At 41.2% G+C, this 13,451-nt stretch overlaps 1 protein-coding gene across 5 annotated transcripts in view; it reads right to left on the reverse strand.

Moving 5' to 3' along the window:
- Nucleotides 1-13,451, reverse strand: part of SH3KBP1 (SH3 domain containing kinase binding protein 1) — a 470,950-nt gene that overhangs the window by 242,474 nt on the left and 215,025 nt on the right. For all 5 annotated transcript variants that reach the window (XM_019524798.1, XM_019524796.1, XM_019524797.1 and 2 more), the window contains one exon: nt 8,802-8,908. In XM_019524798.1, the coding sequence (XP_019380343.1) occupies nt 8,802-8,908 (107 nt within the window). The remainder of the gene's footprint in view (nt 1-8,801; nt 8,909-13,451) is intronic.

The following is a 13,451-nucleotide window of genomic DNA, read 5'->3' on the forward strand; positions in this document are numbered from 1 at the left end:
TGTCCACCACCACTCTCTGGGTGCGGCCCTCCAGCCAGTTGGCGACCCATTTGACTGTAGGTGTCAACACCACAGTCCCGCAGTTTCTTAATGAGAGTGGGGTGAGAGACAGTGTCAAAGGCCTTCCAAAAGTCCAGAATGACTATGTCCACTGCTACCCCTGCATCTAAGGATTTTGTGACCTGGTCATAGAAGGCCACCAGGTTGGTCTGACAGGACCTGCCTCTAATGAACCCGTGTTGGTCGCCCCTAAGCATAATCTTCCTTGCTGGCCCTCGTGGACATGTGCCAGAATAATTCTCTCAAAAAGCTTGCCCAGGATCAAGGTAAGACTAACTGGCCTATAGTTCCCTGGGTCCTCCTTCCTCCCCTTTTTGAAGATGGGAATCACATTGGCCCTCTTCCAGTCCTCTGGCACCACACCAGAGCACCGCGAGTGCTCATAAAGCACTCATGCAGCAGCAAACTTTCTTAACTAGGCAAAAACAGCATGTTGTTATTTTGTGGTAGCTAACCTGGGGTAAAATCCTACAGAAACAAAAAAGCAGTCTATAGTTTTCACATGAATTAAAAGGTCAAATTAAGATTCCCATCTAACTCATGTGAAAATTACAAACTGCCCTGTTTACACAGGATTTTACCTCAAGTTAATTTGCTCCGGTTAAGAACATTTGTGCTTTGGTGAAGGTAAAACCTGAATGTTTAAAAACTGTGTCATTAAAAAGGTTTACTCAATAGTTTTTGAAGTAAAAAAAAAAAAGGTTTCTCTTCTATTCAAAGTAGTATATGTGGTTATCTACAGAATGTGGAAAACCAGATTTCTCAGAAAAAGTTAATGTCCAACAGAGTAACCAAGGGGTGAATACAATATACATAAGCCCTTCTATAACCTTGCATATTGGTCTGTTGTTAGTCAACAACGGTTCAATAAAATCAGTCACAGTCATGAAAGGGCAAAAGAAAGAAAAACTGCAAGAGATTTGTGCTGCAAAGACTTTCACACAAGCTGTGTGTTATACATCACTTTGAGCATGCCTGAAGTTTTGATGATTCTGTCTTGATAGTACATCAACAAACAAAGCACAACAAACACACACACAAAGCCCTTATCTGTGCAGAACATTAAGTTTGCAAAATCAAACTTTCAAAAGTTGAGAAATGCCAATACTTAGTTCCCATGTAAAAAAATTAATTTGCCCTCCTTGTACAATAACACTATGATAGTATCTTTAACGGTACTACCACATATTGTTTTTCTCCACCAGAGGAAATATAGCCTTATTTAAACAAATGAATAGATGGTCTTTTTATCCTTCTCGTAATGACATGGTCTTTTCCTTTTATAGCAGGGTGGCCCAGAACCAGTCAACACTCTCCCAAGGCACATCCTATTTAAGAATAGATGTTTCAGGGCAGCTGGGTCAAGTATCAGAGTAAAATGAATATATCCTGAGCATTATATATAGAGGACAGCTTTTAAGTCAAAGTCATGAAGGACTGGGTATAAGAGGAGGTCCCTGGGGAATACCTTGTCTCAGGGGCGATGGAACTGAAACCAAAGTCACTCCTTAGAAAGACTAAGGAAAAAGACTCTTTGGAGATGCCAAGTCTGAAGAAGGGCCAAGAGAAACTCCATGCTTAGGGGAAACTGGCTACCCAGGAGAGAGGAGGAGCCTAAAGACCTAAAAAAGAAAGGCTTTTTGGTAGCTGAGAAAGGAAGGGCCAGAGCCTAAAAGGACCAAAGTGGGAACTGTTTTGTCAAGAGTGGAATAAAGCACTGCTTTGATGTAGAAAGTTTTTGGAAAGCGCTAGGGACATCTTCCTGGCACAAGTGCTGGAGCAGCCAACTAGGGGCCACTCTCTTCTTGACCTGTTGCTCACAAACAGGGATGAATTGGTGAGGAACACAGCAGTGGATGGCAACCTGGGCAGCAGTGATCACAACATGATTGAGTTCAGGATCCGGAGGAGAGGAAGGATGGAAAGCAGCACAGTAAGGATCCTGGACTTCAGAAAAGCAGATTTCGACTCACGCGGGGAACCCCTCAGCAGTATCCCCGGGAAGCCAGTCTGAGGGAGAGAAGAATCCAGGACAGCTGGCTATACTTTAAAGAAGCCTTACTGAGAATGCAGGAAAAAACCATCCCTATGCGCAGGAAGACTAGCAAGTACAGCAGATCAGCTTGGCTTAGCAGGGAACTCTTCAGTAAACTAAGTCACAAAAAGAAAGTTACAAGAAGTCAAAACTTGGACAAATAAATAGAAAGGAGCATAAGAGCACTGCTTAGTCATGCAAGCAGGAAGTCAGGAAGGCCAAAGTGCAATTGGAGTTGCAGCTTGCAAGGGATGTGAAGGGTAACAAGAATGATTTCTAGAAGTATGTCGGTAGCAAGAAGAGGATCAGGGAAACTGTGGGTCCCTTACTGAATGGGAGAGGCAACCTTGTGGCAGAGGATGCGGAAAAGGCTAAAGTGCTCAATGCCTTCTTCACCTCAGACTTCAGAGGCAAGATCAGCTCCCAGACGAATGCACCTGGCAGCAAAGTTTGGGCAGAAGCATCCAACAGTGGCGAAAGAACAGTTTAAGGACTGTTTAGAAAAGCTGGACATATAGAAGTCCATGGGGCCAGACAGGATGCACCTGATGGTGCTAAGGGAGTTGGCTGATAAGATTACAGAGCCACTGGCCATCATCTTTGAAAACTCATGGCAATCAGAAGTCCTGGATGTTTGGAAAAGGGGAAATATAGTGCCCATATTTAAGAAAGGGAAAAAGGAGGATCCAGGGAAGTACAAACTAGTCAGCCTCACGTTAGTCCCTGGAAAAATCATGAAGCAGATCCTCGAGGAAACCATTTCTAAGCGCTTGGAGATGAAGAAGGTGATTAGGAACAGTCACATGGATTCACCAAGGGCAAGTCATGCCTGACCAACATGATTGCCTTCTATAACAATGTGACTGGCTCTGTGGATGCAGGGAGTCTGGTGGATGTGATATACCTTGGTTTTTAGCAAGGCTTTGATACAGTCTCCCATGACATTCTTGCAAGCTAACTAAGTATGGGCTGGATGAATGGACTGTAAAGCGGATAGAAAACTGGCTGGAATATCAGGCTCAGAGGATAGTAATCAATGGCTCAGTATCTAGCTGGCAGCTGGTATCAAGTGGAGTACCCCAGGGTCAGTTCTGGGGCCAGTTTTGTTCAATGTCTTCATCAATGACTTGGAAGATGGCAGAGTGCACCCTCAGCAAGTCTGCAGATGACACCAAGCTGGGAGGAGTAGTAGATATGCTGGAGGGCAGGGCTCAGATTCAGAGTGTCCTAGACAAATTGGAGGATTGGGCGAAAAGCAAACTCATCACGTTCAACAAGGACAAGCGCAAGTGCAAAGTCCTCCACTTAGGATAGAACAATCCTATGCATCAGTATAGCTTGGGGGCTGACTGGCTGGGCGGAAAAGGACCTGGAGGTTACAGTGGACAATAAACTGAATATGAGCCAACAGTGAGCCCTTGTTGCAAAGGAGGCTAACGCCATACTGGGCTGAATCGGTAGGAGTGTTGCCAGCAGGTCAAAGGAAGTGATTATTCCCCTCTATTCAGCACTGGTGAAGCCACATCTGGAGTACTGTGTTCAGTTTTGGACCCCTCCACTACAGAAAGGATGTGGACAAACTGGAGAGGGTCCAGGAGGGACCAATGAAAATGGTGAGGAGGCTGGGGGACATGACTTATAAGGAAAGAGTGAGGGAACTGGGCTTATTTAGTTTAGAGAAGAGGAGAGTGAAAGGGGATTTAATAGCAGCTTTCAACTACCTGAAGTGGGGTTCGAAAGAGGATTGAGCTAGGCTGTTTTCAGTGGTAGCAGATGACAAAACAAGGAGCAATGATCTCAAGTTGCAGCAAGGGAATTTAGGTTAGATACAAGAAATAATTTTCTTACCAGGAGGGTAGTAAAACACTGGAGCAGGTTACCCAGAGAGGTTGTGGAATCTTTATCCTTGGAGGTTTTTAAGAATTGGCCTGGGATGATCTACTTAGGAATGCTCCTGCTTTGAGCAGGGGATTGGACTAGATGCCCTCCTGAGGTCCCTTTCAACCCTAATTTTCTATGATTATTTTGGAGAGCAAAAAGGTAAGGAAAACGAGCCCTTTGCCATCAAGTGACATACTCTGAGTGCATCATGCAACACTCCTCATTTAATGTGTGGCCACAGACAAGATACGGTATTGAGAATATGTGACATTAAGTAACTTACGACTATGTAATACTTCACTTTTACAGAGGTTAGAAATTGTACAAGTAACCTTAACGATGACATTTCCTAACTTTTGAGTGATTACATTTTGCAACTTTAATGTTCTCTTACTGAATAGGTCTGCCCCCCTCCCCTTTCTTTTTTTCATTTTTAGGTCTAATTTCAAAATGAAAAAGACAAAAATCCCATCATTTGGAATTGCACTGAACCCCAGCTTCGGTCATCAGAATGGTCTGGATCTTTGGAGCCACAGCAGAGACATCTACCATGAAAATAGCCACTGTAGGCCATTATCTTCTCTATGGACCAGCCATTAAAGAAGCATGAGACAAACACTGCCTTATCTCTGGACAGTGGAACCACCTTCACTGCAGTAATATATTGCAATACCGCAAAGACTTATTCATGTATTATGAGAAGCCCAACAGATTACTTAAAAGCATAGTCAGTCCTTAAAATATATTGCAATATAAGGATAAAATAAAATCATGATTAATGGATTCCCAAAACTGCCAAATGATGTGCCAGATGCTCTTAAGCAAGACTTTTTCATGTGATATAAAGGAGTTATAACAAAATATAATTGGCATTTGAGTATTTCAATTTAGTAAGAGAATTAGCTACAGTCATATTTTAGGAAAACTGTAATTAGAGTCATATCTAATGAGCCTAGAAGATGAACTACACAGAAAGAGCTATCAATCACATACATTAAAAATGTTAAAGTAAACAAGGCTGAAAATGGTCTCATCTCGTGTTAGTTTTAAAATATATTTCTAATTTAATTTTGTTAATGAATTCTGTATTGGCATTTCAGTCTTTGTGTAGTTATGGGAAGCTATGGTTCCACAATAAATATTTGTATCTATTGTTCTGAATGTCTGATCTTATAATGGATTTATATTCCACTTAGAACAAACAGAAAGCAAATTTAAATTACTAGCATATCATGTCATCAGGGGATTCTGGTGACATTATAAACCATAGCAGCACAGTTCACAAGTTTGCTTAGCAACTCACATGCTCTGATATAATCTAATAATTCAAACTTTAACTATTTACATAAAGCACAAACCTAGCATCCCAAAAACTTATTTGCTACTCTTCCACCTGAGCCCACAATACTATCTGCTACTTGAGGCTTCCTATTGTATCTATTAGTAACTATTACAGGTGCTATAGAACAACGTAATCTATGGAGGTGCAAGGCTGTAACCTGCAGTGAAACCCCAAGCTAATTCTGCCCCTGCAAGGTTTGCAGCTGCATTGTCAAGTCAGCAGTGCCATATATGAACTAATAAGCAGGGCTAAACACTGCTGCCTTGCGCATCTTTAGTCATTTACTCCAAGAGACATCTTTGCTTCTCTAGCAGCCATAGATTTTAATTCCTCAATTGATATTTTAAAACCTAACCAATAGTAGTAGAATAGAGCTTGCTTTTATCTGCCACAGGTAAAGGTTAAGGTTTTGTCTACTACAAATGTGTTTTAAAATTAATTTAGCTTAATTGGCATACAATACTGTGGAGATCTTCTAAACTAGTATAAACCAGGCTTATTTTGTTTTAGCTCAAGTCAGTCAGGAATCTTTCAGGATAAAATGAAGTAAGCCACTCAATCCAAATTAAAAGTATCCATGAGATTTCCACTGGTTTAATTAAGTCTGTCTAAAACTAATTAAACTAAATTGGTGCATCCTTTTTTTTTTTTTGCAAAAGTAATGCCTAACAGAGCATTATTAAAAGATTTTAATGCAGAGCAGGGGCAACTAGAAATGAGAGGGGATGGCTATATATAATGCAACCTCACAAAGTTCTACTTGCCCACTCAACTCACACAGTGGAAATCTTTTTTAATAAGCAAATAATCTGTGATTCAGTTTTTCATTTTTCATCACGATGTTCATATTTGAACAAGCAGACTTTGGTGATGGTGCCAGTAAATATTAACATTCTACAAGCACGATCCATGTATGAACCATGATACACTGCTTTTCTGAAAATCTTTATATTTCTGGCTTTCATGACTGAGGCCTAACTTCTTATGAAAACCTAATTTTTGTAATTATTACCTTCAAGACCATTTATTTGACATAAAGCAATGTTTAAGGATATCAGTGCTGTAGTTCTATGACACTTCATATAGCAGCACCTCTAAGCAACGAAATTCATGCCGTTACCGCTACAACTTTCCACATCAAATCAAGTCCCAGTAAATCAGTGAAGTTTGCTGTATTTTTTTAGGATTTTGTATTAAGCTGACAAGGACAGGAGAGAATAAATGACACTCTATTCTGTACCACCACTCCAAAGGCAAACTATAGTTATAAGAAGTGCTGTGTCACTACATTCACTGTGATTTGAAGAGTTCTGTTTGTTCTTCCATCAATCCAATCTGATACTACTTAGGACAGTGGATGGCTACCACTGCAAGACATGGACAGGAATATCCTGGTTCAGGCCCAACATGGCAGGGCACCAAGATGCACCAAGGCAGGGGGCAGCTGGAACCTGTCAGTGTTGTTGCTACTTCCCCTACACCACCTCCTACCTCTTGGCTGCAGTGCAGGCACAACTGGGGCCACACTTCCTAGCCCCAGTGCAGCTTCTCACCCACTGAAAGCTGAACCCACACTGCAGCCATGGCAGCAGGGAGGCAGAGGGGGAAGAGGTCTAGGGAAAAACAGCAGCAGTAGTGTAGGCATAGCTTCCAGCTGTCTGGTCTCGGCACAGTTCCTCACTGACCTGCCCCAGAGGAGGCACAAACAAAACAATCTGGCTACACAGGCTAAATCAGGCCTGCAGGCATACGTTGCCAATCTCTGACGGACGAGGTTAAGATACTGCTCTGTATTGTACTACTGCAGCTGGAAGTCCATAAGGAAGAACTCACATAGCTGATATTGTCAGTTACCTATATCTCCCTAGGACATAAATGAATACTGGAAAGGAGTACAAACCTGTCTCCTGTCACTTCCCCATGATCCTGCCTACATGTTAACCACGAGCAAACATTTCCAACGCCACAGCAATCCTGGCAGTGCACTACCCAGGTCCATGCCAGATGTGCATATTGCTAATTTAAAAAGTGTTTGTACAATATTTAAAACAACTATTTATGAAAAACATACCATTATCTGCATGTGTGTGAAGGGGGAAGACAGGGAAAGTTATTCCTCAAGGCCAGCCTACTTGGATTGAGTAAGAAATTATTTTGATTCTTTGTCCTTCAAAAAAGTACTTATCAGTGTTTTAAGTGGGGCAATTCAAGGAAGATTTTTCTGTATTCATGCAAGGTCAAAGATGCTTCAAAATTGCAGTGACAACAATTCTCATGCTGCCTTGGAATTCATTAAAATGTTGGGTTAACTGCGTCTTTCAAATGTCCTCTCTAATATCTCATAATCTTGACATTCCCTATTACCATTCTGCTCACAGAGAGAGTGAGGGTGACATGAGATGTCTGGTTCTGGGAAGAACAAAATGTGCAGCACTAGTGTATGCGATCATGTTAAGGAGACAGTGATTACTAAAGCCCCTCACATTTTGCTATCGTAAGTAGAGTCTGCTAGATCTGACTGTAGGTTGCAATAGACTTTACAAAAAAACCCCCAAAAATAAAACTAATCACATTTCTATTAGGGTTGGTTTATGAACTGTTCACTCACTGTGAAGAAAAAAAAAACCATCACACAACTTAAGAAATAAATTATGCAAACCTAAAATTGAGCCTTTTACTGGACTTTTTTATCAGACTAAGTTCTTAGGTACTTTTAATGTTAAGTAAATACAAATTACATGGGTTTGAAGAAATCCTGACTCATTCTAAAGATTTTATGTTAGTATTTTGGAACTTAAGCTTGGTACTACTTGAGTCAATGGGCTAACTTCCAACAGACTAAGTGGAGCAAGATCCAGCTCTTCAGTGTGCTGCCTGAATGCCGTGGTATCAATTTTATGAGCAGATGCACTCATTCAGAACCATTTCAAAAGGTCAGCATCTAAGCCTTCATAACTAACCGCTACTACAGCAAACTGATTCCCATTAACTTTTATGACTCAACGTCCATACATAATATACATTATTTTTAGCCTCAACTTGGAAATCATTACAGAAAAAAGGAACCTATTACAAAACTAGTTAGTAAAAGAAACATGAGATGAATTTCCTAGCTGAACTTTAAATGGCTCCAGTAAAATCTGTTAGCTATGCATGTCACTAGGTGGAGATCATTCTTCCTTATAGATGATTTACCTGGAACATATGGGGAAGGGCTTTTTCTATTACCTTAGGTATGCATGCATGGTATGGACTATGAGCCACTTCCTGCAGGTAGAGGTCTGAAACAGCTGATGTCAACATATAATTGCAGAAACACAAGGGCCAAAAAGAACCCTAAAGCAACTTAAACATATGTATAAGAATAGTGTATAACACTTGTTTTTAATTTTGTTTTTAAAGCATATTGCCATCCGAATGATTAATATACACAAAACATACCAGAATTGTACACATGTACAGTACACGGTAAAAGTTACTCACTTCTCCCACCACTTCAATGATGTCACCAACTTTTAACTCCAGCTCATCTTCATTCTGAGGCATGTAACTGAAAGCTACCTGACATCTTCTTCGTCTGTTTCTCTCTCCTAGTTAAAAGTAAAAGAAGGAAGGGGAAAAGTTCAATTAAAATTTAACTATATTAAGACTCCCTGAACAAGTAACATAGCTACCTAAAACCCTGAACAAAACCCAGCTGTACTGCCTCCTAACCATAGTCCATGGGAAACAGCTGACGATGCAGCAGCATTCTACTCTGAGCACCGATAAACATTTTGAAGATATGCAATGCTTATTAAATGAACTTCAGATCAATCTACAGGAAAAGACTGACATTCAGAAATGAAACATATTAGCATATAATTCCCTCCAACCATTTTTGTCTTAGATGCAAATTACCATGCAAAAATATCTGTTGATTTAAATATGGTGTCCAGGTAAAAATAAAAATGCCTGGCAATCAGCTTGAGTTCCATTCCAAAGACAACTGCATACCTATACACTAACATATGATGATAACAGTGATTTAAATTTAGTCAAGCTGGAGAAGGAGAAGAACAAAGAGGAAGCAGAAGTAGTGTTAGTAATAGTTGTCATCAGCTTTGGAACTTTTCCTTGCTAAACAGATTATCTGTAGCACAGAAAGGGAAGAAACAAACTTCTTACAATTTACTTGCTAAAGCATACTGCTTACCTTCCTGTTAGAAAAACCCAGTAAGAGTAACAACATTTTTGGATGTTGGGGTGGAGGAGGTAGAATGAGAGGAACCATAAAAATACAGCTCCTTCCCTAACTAATAATACAATTGCTTGTCCAGATGCCTTGCAATGTATGAGCTAAACCACATGCCAAATGAATACACTGACAACATATTTATTCATATCATGAATAATTTTTAAATAACTTATTAACTGGAATTTTTATCCTTCTCATCCCCCAAATACATGCAGACACACACGCACCAGGAATGTTGTCATATTTATTGTCAAAATAGCTACTGGCCTCTATTAAAAAAGAGAAAAGTTACACAATCAGCATAGCTTTCCTCCAGAAAAATAATCCCTAACAGCACTAAAATGCTCCTTAGGATAAACGGAGTAAAGCTATATTACTGATGCCTTTGTTTTCAAACAAATTTCCAAATGGAAAAAAGGAGAAGGAGCGATAGTCTTCACACAAACACCTTGTAAAGCAACTCCAATTGCAACAGTAGCTAAGGGCATTTATAGATGTGCTGTGGGGTGGGGGGGAGGTGGGGCACTTTAATCAGAGCAGCTCTTGAGCCACTCTAATTAAAGCGCCTGGAGTGTCACATGTATCAGTATCCCCGTGCTGGAAAATGGTGGCAGAGGTGATTTAACTAAAGCTCACTGAGCAAGTTTTAAAGTGCCCCACTGCCATTTTTCAGCATAGGGACAGTGATACATATGACACTGGAGTCTGCTGGAGGACAGTAATTACCATGCTCCAGCAGACTTGATGAATCGAGCCTGCTCCAACGCGCTGTAATTACAGCATGTCAGAGCAGCTTCCCTGTATGTGTATAGGCACCTTAAGTTATTAACTTCTGCCATCCACAGGTTTAAGAGAAATATTTCACAAAAACATCAAAAGATGCCATTTACTGGATCAGCCCATAGGTCCATCTAGCCCAGTAGCCTCTCTCTCAGTGGCATATGGTGGATGCAGAGAAAACAGGGTGTGTCCAGAATCTGCTACACCCTGCTCCTCTCCCACTGCAGTGTCCATTGTCATTGAACTATTTTTACTCAACATCCGAGCTTTAAAAATAAACATATTTTAATGCAATTGAACTAAACTTGGTCAGTTGTTGTTTTCATAAAGATGACAATTTATTCCTCTCCACTTAAACTAGTGTGATGCTAGGATGCAGCCTAATAAAATCATCAAATAAATTAGAGACAATAAAATAAATTCTACACAGAACACTTTCTGAATTGTGAAGATAGTAATTTTTTCCTAAAGATAGAAATCCTCATTACATGAACGTCAGCACTTAACAAGTGGTGGCTGTTGACTGATTTCATAGACTAAGGCACTTTAGTTGCCATGGTATTTTATAATCAATAATGTGTGGCTCTAGGATAAACATCTTTGATGTCGCTAGGAGAATATGGAATATGAACAATGCAGGATAGTACTGAAACAGCATGGATCTTCTTTTCTGAATATTTTCTTAAGGTATTTTTATGGTATAGTTGTAAATGTGCATCTTCCTTCCATTTTCAATTAGCACTGATTCATACACAACAGAAAGATTATTACTCAAGTACATGAAGACAATAAGACTCATACTCTCTCTCTCCAGGGATCCTTCAAACATTTCCTAGGTTTGGAAACATATGCGCCTCTAACAACTACGCATTCTGTCCTCCTCCCATACTAGCTTCCTTTGCACGCCCCACATTTTCCTTTTCGTTCAGCATTTACCGGTACTGTCAGTAGCCCATTTGTTTTATTGGTCACAGGTACACTTCCTGCAAATTGTCCTAGGACAGGATCATGGAGAACCCTTAGTCTCTTACTTTGACTCATGATGGGTCTCTAACAACCCAATCTTCAGTTTATAACGTATTTACTGACTACTACCTAGTAGTCCAATCACTTTGCCTAATCATGTTATCTACTTCCAAAATTAGTTTATTCAAAGCAGGGATGAATGATGAAAAATCTCTTGCTGTAAAAAGAAAGAAGAGAAAGTACTAAATAACCAACAAGCATATATCCCCGTGGACTACGAACTGAAGTTGCACATAAACTGGTTTACGTAATCAGAAACTGGTTTAAACCTACAACAGAACAAAAGTTCAGTGCACACAGACCAGTTTCAAAATGGCTGAAAATGGTTTAAGATCAAACTAGTTGAATGTAGTATCAGATTTAACTGATTTGGGTCAAACTGGGTTTATGAAACTTCTGTCCCAGACCCCTTCCTGGTACAATCTAAATCATAGTCCCCCAACATCCCAGCATGCTTTCTAGCCCTGGGCTGGGCTGTGCTGTCTGCTCCAGCAGAGAAGGGTTGGGGGGTTGAGTAGGGGGGGAGGCAGGGACTGCTCCCCACAGGCAAACCCTGGCTGGAGTCTGGGGCCAGAGAAGGGGTTAAACTTTACTTTCCCTGGGTACAGAACTGCCCTGCTAAAAAACTTATTGCTGGCTGCAACTGTGGACTACAAATTCCAGAAGCACCTGAAGCAGGAAGATTAAATGATGAGCAACCCTGCAGAGTCCTGCTGATGTGACTGTGGACTGCAAAGCCCAGAGACCTCAGGGGCATTGGGAAGTGGAAGCAAACACACAGGCATGCTGGCTGCATGCCAGAGAGCCATGCACTAGTGCTCCCTGGCTTCTGGCCTGAGCCACTGCAGGCATGTGGCTGCATTTCCTAAATCAAAAGTGAATGTCTGTTCAGTTGTTTCTCAGTTTAATCTCTGCATTTTAGACTAACCTGCAAAGACTGAATTGATTCAGCCTCGGGCTTTTGACTTTATGGCTAAGTACAGGCAGTCAAAGTCATTGTTTTAAATACTCAGCTAGAAACAATACACAAATACCAATTCAGTGATGTGGGGAGGGGAAAAGGAGGATTTTGGCCCAGATCCTCAGAGAGATTTTGGCGTGGGGAGGTACCAAGCAGAACTGACATTCTCATAACCAAAGCAAGGCACCAAGGTTGCATATAAAATGAAAGAAAAGTGGAGTTAAGTCCCTCAGAATGGGACTCTCAATACCCCATATGCTGAGTAAGGAGATGCCCATGCTAGCCAACAGGAACTGCTATAGTGAGGGATGCATCTTAAATCTTATCTGCTTCCTGGACTTTGGCTAGTTAGGCAACTGTGTGAAACCAGGATTTATAGACTGAAATCACTTCCTGGACTAAAGACACCCCAATTGATCCTTTGGATACAGATAACTAATTCCCCCTGGCCACAGGAGAAGGAAGGAGTGGTAAGAAGACATGATGATTACCTTTTACAGAACAGTAAAAGCACTAGCTCCACAACTAAGACTCAGGTTCAATACCCCAACTCAGTTTGAGGGGGCTCAAACCCCACCTGCCATCTGCCAGGAGAGTGCATCAGCTGTTGGGATACAAGCATTTTGCACTACAGAGTTAGATAAAATATAGAAACAGTATTGAGACCAGGGGCCAGATGCTAAGACTCCACCTTCTAAGGGAATGGCTTCATTATAATGCAGTAGTCAAGCCTGCTCTCTCTTTGGCCCTGTGAAGCTTGTATTCCTTTCTGTTTCATAGTTTCATAGTTGGTAGGGTGCGAAGGGACCTGAGCAGATTATCAAGTCTGACCCCCTGCCATGGCAGGAAAAGGTACTGGGGTCAAACGACCCCAGCAAGGTGTTCGTCTAGCCTCCTCTTAAACACCCCCAAGGTAGGAGCCTGCACCACTTCGCTTGGAAGTTGGTTCCAGATCCTAGCCGCCCTGACAATGAAGTAGCGCCTCCTGATATCTAGCTTAAATCTACCCTCTGCCAGATTGTGACCATTATTTCTAGTCACTCCTGGTAGTGCTCGGGGGAACAGTGACTCCCCCAATGCCTGCTGGTTCCCTCTGACTAGTTTGTAACAGGCCACTAGATCCCCCCTC

This window comes from Gavialis gangeticus, unplaced genomic scaffold (assembly GCF_001723915.1).
Source record: "Gavialis gangeticus isolate Ggan-Ray unplaced genomic scaffold, GavGan_comp1, whole genome shotgun sequence".
NCBI classification, from domain to species: Eukaryota; Metazoa; Chordata; order Crocodylia; family Gavialidae; genus Gavialis; species Gavialis gangeticus.